Consider the following 12605-nt stretch of genomic DNA (forward strand, 5'->3'; position numbering starts at 1 on the left):
CTTTACTTTTAAATTTTTAACATATTTATACGCTCCTTTTTGCAGGGCATTTCTGTGTCTTTATCCAGCGTTCATGCTTGCCCTTGTCTCGAAGTTAATTTTGTTGCATTCAATGAGATTTAGACCTTCATTATACATTTTTTATTAAGTTACTATTTAAGATACAAATTCTTGTAGATCAAGAGAAACAATCTCACCAAAGGAATTGTTATCTTAAACAAGTAAGAGCGTGCTAAGTTCGGCCGGGCCGAAACTTATATACCCTCCACCATTTGTGGAGATCTATGCGCGGTATCTCTTTTTAGGCAAACAAAGAATATTGAATAAGAACTGTTATGCTATTGAAGCTTTATCAAGTTATAGTCCGATTCGAACGATAAATGAATGCTGAACATTGTAAAAGTAATTGTGTAATATTTCATTTCATTCGGATGAGAATTGCGCCCTCTAAAGGCTCAAGAAGACAAAACCTCAGATCGGTTTATATGGCAGCTATATCAGGTTATGTTCCGATTTGAGCCATACTTAGCACGATTATTGGAAGACATAACAAAACACCTCATGCAAAATTTCAGCCAAATCGGATGAGAATTGCGAGCTCTATTGGCTCAAGAAATCAAGATCTCAGATCGGTTTATATGACAGCTATGCCAGATTATGAACTGATTTGAATCATACTTAACACAGTTGATGGAATGAATACCAAAACACCATGTGCAAGATCGGTTATATGGCATCTATATCAAAACATGAACTGATTTGAACCATTCTTGGCGCAGATATTAAAGTGATACCAAAACAACACGTGCAAAATTTCAGTCAAATTGGTTAAAAATTGTGCCCTCTAGAGGCTCAAGAAGTCAAGACCCAAGATCGGTTTATATGGCAGCTATATCAAAACATGGACCGGTTTGGCCCATTTACAATCCCAACCGACCTACACTAATAAAAAGTATTTGTGCAAAATTTCAAGCGGCTAGCCTTACTCCTTCGAAAGTTAGCGTGCTTTCGACAGACAGACGAGCGGACGGCCGGACATGGCTATATCGACTTAAAATGACATGACGATCAAGAATATATATACTTTATGGGGTTTCAGACGCATATTTCGAGGTGTTACAAACAGAATGACGAAATTAGTATACCCCCATCCTATGGTGGAGGGTATAACAATTGTAAACTTGGGCATCATTAAGTAAAGTTCGGCATTCTAGAGTTTTTAAAGGAAGGACAAAAATTTGTCAGTGCAAGAAACGGACATAGCTAAATCAAATCTGAAAGTGACTCTTAGTCGATTTACTTATTTATACTTATAAATGGTTTTGCTCTCCTCCTTCTAGGTGTTACAACCAAATGCACTAAGTTATAATACCCTGTAGGGTATAAAAATTTCGCGATGTTGTTTATATAATGGAGGATCACACAATTTGTTTGCTTTACTAATTTAATTTGAACACTTTCGTTTAAAACTTAATTACAGATCCATCAGACTACGATGTCGAGCTATTGGATATGGCCACCAACAATACTCCGAGGAATAAACATCATTTAACTTCCTCATCCACATACCCGATTAATACGAAATCTGAGTTAATAACATCCTCGGAAGAGAATATCACTGAGACCACGACACCTGGCTATCAATATACCGAGGCAGATATGCAAGCAGAATCTCCAGATGTAACAGCACATGCCACCACTCAAGCTTCGTGGGAATTGATACAAGAGAACGCTCCAAAGTCGGAAAAGCAAATGATGGAATCGTTGGTACAGCCGCCAACGGTGCGTGTACTACAGCCACAATCAAAGCCCAACCCAACACAAAGCCCTCCCTCATTGTTGCCACCACTGAGTATTCGTGACAACCAGGTGCGTGTTGTCATTCACAATATCACGCAATTGACTGAAGATGATGTGGAACGAAGCAATGCCGATGGTGATGGCGGAGCCGCGTTTGGTACGTCTGGCATATATGATGGCGACATCAGTGATAAAACGTAAGTCAAAGAAGTTTTTGATTGTTTGGACTGGTTGATGAAAGGCATATCACTTGGTTACATGCAAATCAAATGTTCTTAGCTCTGGGGGAGGTACTTGGCCCCAGCGACTGCCGGAAATCTATTTTCTATACACACACTATACACTCTCTACCTTTCGTCATACAAGAGTGCATCTGAATAATGAGCACTTAATTTACATATATGAATGGGACATTTAGAAACATAAACATAACCATAACAAATAATAAATTTAATTTTATTGTTTTTATTATTTTTCATCATAAATATATAAAACTCTCACATGATTTTTTTTCTATCTATGCTTTTACGGACTTTTATTTTATTACTTTTGTATGTGAACAAAGGATAGACAGACAGACAGGCAGACAGGCAGACAGACACTCATTCACACATGAGTTATGCCGAATACGGCATACGGTTGCCATCGTGCGACCAAAATTCACCTAATAAACCAATATATTTATATTTAATGTCGCAACTCAAAATTATAGGCGTGTTGGAAAGGACTCTTATATAGCAATAACTTATGCTAAAGGACTTGGGACTTGGGAAAGGAAGTTTGTTTGCCTCAGGGCAACAAAGCCGAAAAATTTCAGAAAAACTGCCAAGCTTTCATTTAAGAAAAGTTTAAAAACTAAGCTCTAAATAGTTGAGGCAGGTTAGAATGGCAGTCGTCACACTCATTTGGACGTTTGCGTACATTGTAATATCACAAGAACAGGAGAAGGAAGATACCTTCTAGTTCCCACAGTTGAACCATCTGGACCGCTTTAAAGTCCAATAACTCCCGAATGTTCACATCTGCTGCGGGAAACATACATGAGAAGTGTTGCCGTTTTTGGTAGATTCCTACCAAAATTGGTAGGTTTGGTTGGTAGGCTGACCTCAATTTTTGGTAGGTTTTTCCAACATATAAATACAAAGTTAATCACTGAAAAAATAGCCGGGGATAACCTAAAATTATTTAACTTCTTGTCGTTTTTGTGTATTCGTTAAGAGTGGAGAATAAAACCGTGATGGTCGAAGAGCCAAATACTGTTATAAGGAGTGTCATTGCATCAAAAGGGCGAAAGTTCTGATATTGACTATGACTGTTACGAGTGTCAAGGGATCTCTTCCAAATTTCATAAATTCTGGGTAAGAAATGCGGCTTTTGTGCGGTCAATAGAGAAACAGGGCTATATGGCAGCTGCATACAAATATGGTCAGATCTGGTCTATACTCAGTTGTTCTGGAGTCCATGCATCTCCCTGTAACGGCGAAAATTGGTAGCAGGAGCACTTTCTGGTCTCAAACCCCTAAAACTGGAGATCGCTTCATCCAAACTCGGCAGTGCTGTTTATTGAAATCGTGAAAAATACGACGTTTATAAACTCAAGTTTTCCTATCGGGATATGGGTTTCCATACATATATAGTTTCTTTGGTTGCAAATGTATAATTTGATGTATTGCAAATGGAATCGCAAAATGGCAAACTCTTCGGTGGTGGGTATGAAAACATATACCGCGTTCTTGGCTTGTAGAACATTTGGTAGGTTTTTATCGGATTTGGTTGGATTTTTCTCAAATTTTGACAGGAAGTAATTTTCTTGAGTGACAACACTGCACATGAGATGTTCTATAGCGTCCCTTTCCCCGACTTCCTCACAGCTTCTGAAGAAGTCGTTACTTGCTACCTTGCCTGTCAGAATGTTTTACGATCAGACAGTGACTTAATACGAAGGACATAATGACTGAGACGACTGTTCTACCCAGCAAATTTATTGGGTTGCCCAAAAAGTAATTGCGGATTTTTTAAAAGAAAGTAAATGCATTTTTAATAAATCTTAGAATGAACTTTAATCAAATATACTTTTTTAAACTTTTTTTCTAAAGCAAGCTAAAAGTAACAGCTGATAACTGACAGAAGAAAGAATGCAATTACAGAGTCACAAGCTGTGAAAAAATTTGTCAACGCCGACTATATGAAAAATCCGCAATTACTTTTTGGGCAACCCAATAGATTGGCCACATCATTTTGGAGTATTTGTGGCCATCTGTAGAGATGGGTTTCTACTGGTTAAATGTCCAATGCTTGGGTATTTATAGGGTAAATTGTTTAATGGGATATTTATAAATTTTCGTATATTTTGGGAATTGAAATCATTTTCCTAACAATTTTTGATAATTTCATATTAACTTGACCTGATATCATAAAATCGGAAGTTCTATGAAGCCGCTATATAGACCGATCTCCAGACTTAAAGTCTTGAGACAAAAAATTGGTAATTTTTCATCCGATTTCGATAAAAATTTGCACAGTGAGTTCTGGAAGGCCCCTATCCATTTCTGTGAGGTGTAGTCCAGATATTTGGTTACAGCTGCCCTATAGACCGACCGCCCAATCTCCCGATACAGGGTATTAGGGCCATAAAACATCCTATTATAACCTACCCCTACCTTTTGCTGTCAAATGTGGTCCAGATCGAACCGTATATCGGAATAGACCGACCCCCCCCATATAGTGTATTAAGCCTATAAAATGGGAATTTGTCATCCGATTTCGATGAAATTTAGCAAATTGGGTTCTGGTAGACCCCTACACCTATTTGTTGAATGTGAGATCGGACCATACATGGATATAGCTGCCAAATAAACCGATCTTCCAATATAAAGTATTAAGCTCACAAGAGGAGCATTTTTCATCCGATTATAAGCTCAATACTCTATATTGGAAGATCAGTCTATATGGCAGCTATGTCCAAATATAGTCCGACCACATTCAACAAAGAGGTGTAGGGTTCTACCAGAACTCAATGTGCCAAAATTTCATTGAAATCGGATGAAAAATTCCCATTCGATTTGTTCATTACACTATATCGGGAGATCGGTCAATATGGCAGGTATACCCAACTACGGTCCGATCTGGACCACATTGTACAGGAATTGGTAGGGGTCTACCAGAACCTACCAATTTTCATCGAAATCGGGTAATAAATGGATCTTTTATGGCCTTAATACAAAAGCTGGCAAACTATCGATAATCGCAACATTCGATATTTCTAATAACAAATATCGATACTATCATTCATTTTCACCACCAATAAAAGTAAATCGGGTGATCGGTTTATATAGAAGCAATATCAATGCACAGACCGAATTAATCTAAATTTAATAAGTCTATTGGAATTTAAGAGAGAAATTATGTTAGCACAATCGGATGAAAGAAATATCGATAGTGCCATCGATATTTTGGCAGCTCTACTTAATACCCCATATCGGGAGATCGAGCGGTCGGTCTATAGGGCAGCTATATTTAAATATGGTACAATCTACACCACACCTCACAGAAATGGGAAGGGGTATTTAATTGCCTCAAGACTTTAAGTCTGGAGATCGGTGTATATAGCGGCTATATATAACTGAATTCCGATTTTATGAGATCAGAAGATGAGGTTTATATACAAAGAATACGAAACCATCAAAAATTGTTTGGAGTTTTTTTTATTCCAAATATATCTGCAAAATTATAAATACCCAGGTATTTACCCAATTTACCGGATAAACACCTCTTGCATACTTACCCATCACCCATCTTTAGTCATCTGTCATTCGTTGTCCTTCGGGTCTGATCCCGAAGACTTAACTTACATGCCGCTAGAAGCATACCCACAGATTTCAGTTCCCCTGGAGTATGTCTAGTCTCGCAAGCTGTCTGCTCTAAATATCTCTGTGACCTGGCCATCTCAGTGGGAGATCTATAACAGTTGACGCCCGTTTTTAAATTTAGAAATATATTGCCCAGGTGGTGACTGGCTGTCTGAGAAGATATGAATGCTAATCGTCGTATCCAGCCATTCCTCCACTTCCTTAATTGCAAGGATCGCCGTTTGCTAGACTCTACAGCGGTCTAGCAAATTGATATGACCAGTTCTAGCTCTTCAGAGCACACCTCAAAGCCCAAATGGTCGCTAGTTTGGAACCATCTGTATACTAGGCTATGTCTAGTATACTAGTCTTTTACCAGGGATATTGTAGTTCCAATCGGTTCCGGACATATTGGTACAAAAACAGGCTCAGGCAATGTGTAATCCACACTGTCTACTACATAGGGCATTGTATCAAGGATAACACAGTGTCCGTAGGCGCCGCATGAGCAAAGGGAAAGCTCCCTTAACATAACAGCAGTGGTCGCAGCTGTTTGTCTAGCCACAATGTCCATATCAGCCATGATATTTTTGATTCTTTTTAGACCTCAAAAATATCAAATTGAAGAAGGAAGTCAAAGAACCTAACACAATTCACTGTTTCAAATTTCGGCGACATCCGACAATAAATGCGCCTTTTATGGGCCTAAAACCTTAAATCGAGAGATCGGTCTATATGGCAGCTATATCCAAATCTGGACCGATATGTGCCATATTGAAGAAGGATGTCGAGGGTGAGGCCCAACACTACTCACTGTCCCAAATTTCAGCAAAATCGGACAATAAATGTGGCTTTTATGGGCCTAAGACCCTAAATCGGAGGATCGGTCTATATGGCAGCTATATCCAAGTCTGATCCGATCTGAGCCAAATTGAAGAAGGATGTCGACGGGCTTCACTTATCTCAATATCCCAAATTTTGGCGACATCGGAAAATAAATACGCCTTTTATGGGCCCAAAACCTCAAAACGAGAGATCGGTCTATATGGCAGCTGTATCCAAATCTGAACCGATCTGAGCCAAATTGAAGAAGGATGTCGAAGGGCCTAACACAACTCACTGTCCCAAATTTCAGCAAAATCGGATAGTAAATGTGGCTTTTATGGGCCTATTACCCCAAATTGGCGGATCGAAATATATGGGGGCTATATCAAGATATAGTCCGATGTAACCCATTTTCGAACTTAACATGCTTATGGACAAAAAAAAAAAAAGAATCTGTGCAAAATTTCAGCTCAATATCTCTATTTTTAAAGACTGCAGCGTGATTTCAACAGACAGGCGGATAGACGGACGGACATGGCTAGATCGTCTTAGATTTTTACGCTGATCAAGAATATATATACTTTATAGGGTCGGAAAAGGATATTTCGATGTGTTGGCGGGTTGGCATATTTGATTGCTGTCCTGTTTGTTTAGTTGCAATTTTATGGTGCATATGATGAAATCCTGAATAAGTTTAGTCACACTCCCCATTCGGTCAATGTAACAACATTTATTCTGTAGGGCTTTTTCCCAGAATCAAAACCATGTTATTTTTTTCCTTTTCATTGGCTTCGAACCCGTATGGTAAGTCTAAAATCGCATTATCTATTCCAATAAAATGCGGGTTAATAATTGCTTAAAATAATAAAGGGTGATTTTTTAGCTATTATCTTTTTGGCAACACTCATTTAAACAGCTCACGCACGTTTCGTGTTTTGTTTCACTGTCAAACATCTTCAGTTTAGTCTATAATTTAACCTCGAATCATCTTCCAAACAAACAACGCTTGCAAATTATTGAATTTTATTATCGAATGCGTGCTCTGTTAAGAAAGTTCATGGCGAGTTTCTTCCATTTTACAACGAAGCTTATTTGTGGCTCAATGGGTACGTAAAAAGCAGAATTGTCGATTTTGGAGTGAAGATCAGCCAGAAATATCGCGAGAGCTATCAATGCATCCAGAAAATTCACAGTTTGGTGGGGTTTATGGGCTGGTGGCATCATTGGATCGTACTTCTTCAAAGATGTTGCGAATCGTAACGTAACTGTTACGATATCGTGAGATGATATCCGACTTTTATTTTTTGATTTGTCAAAAATATATGTAATTTTGTTCCATGTGCAGAAATTTTGGATGTGGAACAAAGTTCACAAATTAATAAAAAAAAATAGTAGATATGGAACAAATTTATATCCCAATATCTCAAGAGATTCGTCAAAATTTTTGAAAAAAAGAAAGAACTTGATAAATTCAGTCCATGGTGGAGTGTGTTTTAGATTCGGTCCAGCCGAACTTAACAAATTTTTATTTAAACTGTGAATCAATTGGGAAATGAAGTCAATTATTTGAACCCCCTTTGAGACTGAGAGGTAAAGCTAACAAATATTTTATTTTCTTTATACCTTGCAGAGACGAACGACCCATTGCAAATCAAACTGAGTTAATCTATTCGGTATTTGTGAATGGGCGTCCTGTGCTGGCTGTAACAGCGGCCAATGACATGAAATTGGTCAGTGAGGCTGAGGTGGCTACCGTTATGGGAAAAGAAATTTTTATGAAGGCCGAACGTCAGTAATTAGACCATTTGATGAAACTTCGTGTAATTAACCAGATCTCTCCTCCCAATTATAGCTTACATGCGTGAACCTCAGGCCACTCCATTGGCACCGGCCACACACAGCGGTTCAGTAGGATTCATTGACTCCATCCAGAACAATACTGTCCTAATAGTGGTGAGTTCTATAGCCATTGTGCTGTTATTTCTTCTGCTTATTGCCCTGTTGCTGATGGGACGTTCTCATGTAAGACATAAAAACCAGGATATCAATAGGTAAGTTTTGAACTTTACTCTTTGGTAGATAATGTTTTGTAATATTTCGTCTATGTACGAGTGTAGAACTACCAGCCGTAATGAATTAATCTCTGAAGTCCATTCAGTGCGTCCCACATCGACCACCACGGTTCCGGATACGGGTCGGACCACTGCTGAATCCCGGGATGGTGGTATTCAGAATTTTTCCTTTGAAAATGAGAATGGACGGGCAAACCGCGAGCCCCGCATACATTTTCCAGGGCCACCAACAACGCAAAGCACTCGCAGATCATCCATCACTTCTACTGACAATACATCGGACTCTTCCGTTTATTGTCCCATAAATCCACCAGCAGCTGATGTTCAACGCATACTGGACGAGAAGTCCAGCGGAATGTTTGAGCGCAATAAGGCTCGTCGCCAAAACCAGTATGACCGAGCCGAGCAGAATGAGGAAGCCGTGTATACCACAGTCATATCGGAAAAGAAACGTGATAAGTCCCGTCACAAGCCGAAGCGCCGCTATATCTCAGAAAATCGTGTGGGTTCACTGGAGACAAGTCCCGTGCAAAGTCAACGCGAGTATTCAGGCGACGAGGCTAGGTCCCCGGACTTGGAGAGAACCTATGTAAATTTCGAACGACCAAATGTCGAAGCCTTCAATCCCCATAACAACTATCATCGCAATAAGTTGCTGCATCAGAAGACCATATACACCGATAGAGAAGGTCTGGAGCAGCAGATCTCTAATGAGGCTGTCAATAAGGAAATCATCAGAGCTTTGCAGCCAACTGAAAAATCATCAGATTCGGGCAGCATAGGCTCGTTCTTGTCCATGCAGTCGGTGAAGGCTTTTCCAAAAACTGCTTTGCCTGAACCTCTGAATCGTGTTCTGGAACCAGTCTTCGTCACCTATTATGACAATGTGGAAAATGTTCAGCAGCCATCGTCCAAGACCAGTAGAGCTCAACACAAAAGGCGTTCGAATCGTGATGGGTTGGATGCAACTACCATTGCCACCATAGAAGGATTTCCCACACCTAAGGCCCCACAAAAAGTGCCACGATTCGCCTCACAAAGTGACAATCCCGATCCCGGGGTTGTGGGGCCCATAGTTTGGGAAAGGCACAAGAAGAGACTCAGTGCCGATGATTTATTGGACAATGGTAATTACGAACGAAGAGAACGTTACTAAAACAACTTTTCATGTTTCCCCCTCAACTTTTTCATCTTTCATTTGCCACACTTGTCCTTGTCCCAAACCAATTCAAACCACAACACTTCACACTTCAAACACAACACAGACTATGAAGAAGGCGATGCTGCTGCACGTAGCCAAAGAAATTTTGATTATTATAGTCCTTCGAGAGATCCGGCTGCTATGCGTAATCATTACGAAGGTTTGCTAGAGGGAGCCATACAAATGTACTCCAGCCAAGATGATTTGCCCATGCCACTGCCCAATCGAGATTTTACCAGCAATCGTAAGCCCACAAAACGAGAGTTGCGAGGTTCTTCAGCGGGTGCCTCCAAGTGAGTGAAATCCCATTACCGACATTTTAAGCATTCTTAAGCTTCTCTTGAAATATATTTACAGCAGCAATTTTAAGTCGCAGACCTGCGACAATCGTCCTTCGACAGCTCAACCGGCGAAAACCTCTAAATCAAATCACTCCACGCAGCCACCTTCACCCACTGTCGGCGCCTGGGATGGTAGCAGTTCATACGGATCCCATTCTCCCCTGGTGAGACCCATGAGTGCTGGCCCGTTTCATCGCCCAGTAGAATTTCAGGCCCAAAATCCATCATCACGTCACGTTCAAGATCTTTCAACAGCACCTCTCATTGAGGCTATACAAAATGAATTGCGCAAATTCCAAAAAGAATCCAATTAAATCTCCTACTCTCATCTTTCTTTCATCAACCACACAGAGCATTTTATTTTCAATCTAAGAGTGTTTTTGAATGTAGCTGTTTTCTATTGACATTACTTTCACAAATTGTACTGCATTTAAAAATAAAAAAAGATATGTACTTAATGTAGAGTGTAACAAGAGAGGTCGAACTATTTTTCACTGTTTCCATCAGAAGGTCTAGGGCCTGGGGCGTACTTAAGGAGGTAAGTTTTCTTTGGCCTACCAACTGAGGCAGAACATTGAACCCCATAAAAAGTTTGGCATGTAAATGTAATTTTGTAAATATGTAGGAACATTGCTTACTTAAGTTGCTTTAAGTGATAAAGGATAGAGTTTTGTAACAAAGAAGCATACGTGGCGGAAATACACACAACTGTTTTTAAAACCCTGAGTTCGAATCCTGGTGAGAACATAAGAAAATCCGAAAAATAAACCGATCACCGGCTTAGGTCTATGCCCATAGTGGCTTGGGCGGATTATAATCCGTACCTTTTAATTCACCCTAACATGACCTGAGCACATGAAGTTCAATCATGAGATTGCTCTATATGCCATCTATCCAAAAGTGGACTAACTTAGACGGTTAGATAACTTAACCTGCATATGTACAAAATATGGTCATGAGCTAAATTTCAGCTCAATACCTTTTTATACCTTACACCACTACTAGTACATTTGTTTGTAACAGCCAGAAGGAAGAGAGATAGATATGAAAGTACAGGGTGCGCCAGAGAAACTTACTCATGAGCGGCGAGCTGTTTGGTTATGGGGTTGTGAGGGGGCACATCTGTAGGGGGAAGTCCCCAAGTTTATTTCTCTCTCCTGGAAAAATTCGGTTCAGATTTGGATAAAGCTCCCATATATATATAAACATAAATTCCTCCGATTTGGACTAATATTGCGAAATTTTGCACAAAGGATTTCCTTTCAATTCTCGACATTGCTGTTAATTTTCTTAGAAATCGGTTGAGATTTAAATACATCTCCCATATGTATAAATCAGCCATGTTCAATTCACATCTATTGACCTTCAACAGCAGTAATTTCACAGCGCCATCTACAACATTTACCTGGACTACACTAGATCGCATCGAATGGAAACAACATCAGCTCCTCTAGTATTCTTATCTGCCATCTCATCATCAACATCTTTGTTCATCTGTTTAGCGCTCTCTATACCCACCACCGAAGGATGGGGGTATATTCATTTTGTCATTCCGTTTGCAACACGTCGAAATATCCATTTCCGACCCTATAATGTATATATATTCTTGATCAACGTAAAAATCTAAGATCTAGCCATGTCCGTGCGTCTGTCTGTTGAAATCACGGTACAGTCTTTATAAATAGAGATATTGAGCTGAAACTGCACAGATTCTTTTTTTCCATAAGCAGGTTAAGTTCGAAGATGGGCTATATCAGACTATATCTTGATATAAACCCCATTTTGACCGATCCGCCGATTTAGGGTCTTATGCCCATAAAAGGCACATTTATTTTCATATTTTGCTGAAATTTGGGACAGTGAGTTAAGGTAAGACCCTCGATATATTTCTGCCATTTGTCCTAGATCGATCAAGATTTGCATATAGGTGTTATAGAGACCGATCTCTCGATTTAAGGTTTTGGACCCATAAAGGCGCGTTTATTGTCCGATTTTGCCGAAATTAGGGACAGTGAGTTGTATTAGGCCCTTCGACATTCTTCGTCAATTTTGCTTAGATCGGTCCAGATTGGGATTTTGCTACCTATAGAACGATCTCTCGATTTAAAGTTTTGGGGCCATAAAAGGCGCATTTATTATCCCATTTCGCCGAAATTTGGGACAGTGAGTTATGTTAGGCTCTTCGATATTTTTCCGAAATGTTACCCAAATCGGTACAGATTTGGATATAGCTGCCATATAGACCGATATCTCGATTTAAAGTCTTGGCCCCATAAAAGGCGCATATCCGATTTCACTGAAATTTGACACAGTTTGATACAGACTTATGTTTGGCTTTTACACATCTGTGTCGTATATGGTGCATGCATCGGTTTATTTTTAGATATAACTACTAAAAAGACCAATATGTTGTTATACACAATTGAACAATGACTCGTATTTATGAGTATTTGGTCCAATATGGCATAAGGTACGCATTTTTCACTGGATTGTGACCAAAGGTGGTTTACATATATAC

General features: G+C 39.5%; 1 protein-coding gene across 2 annotated transcripts in view; it reads left to right on the plus strand.

The window, feature by feature from the left end:
• Positions 1-10506, plus strand: part of LOC106087194 (uncharacterized) — a 54339-nt gene extending 43833 nt beyond the window's left edge. Inside the window, exons 5-10 of one of the 2 annotated variants that reach the window (XM_013252156.2) lie at positions 1481-1997; positions 8104-8261; positions 8326-8524; positions 8591-9672; positions 9811-10039; positions 10104-10506. In XM_013252156.2, coding sequence (XP_013107610.1) covers positions 1481-1997; positions 8104-8261; positions 8326-8524; positions 8591-9672; positions 9811-10039; positions 10104-10401 — 2483 coding nt within the window. In that variant the 3' untranslated portion in view covers positions 10402-10506. The remainder of the gene's footprint in view (positions 1-1480; positions 1998-8103; positions 8262-8325; positions 8525-8590; positions 9673-9810; positions 10040-10103) is intronic. The other variant, XM_013252158.2, reaches the window with a different exon arrangement.
• The last annotated feature ends 2099 nt before the right edge of the window (positions 10507-12605 follow it).

The sequence above is a fragment of the Stomoxys calcitrans genome, chromosome 2, assembly GCF_963082655.1.
Source record: "Stomoxys calcitrans chromosome 2, idStoCalc2.1, whole genome shotgun sequence".
NCBI lineage: Eukaryota > Metazoa > Arthropoda > Insecta > Diptera > Muscidae > Stomoxys > Stomoxys calcitrans.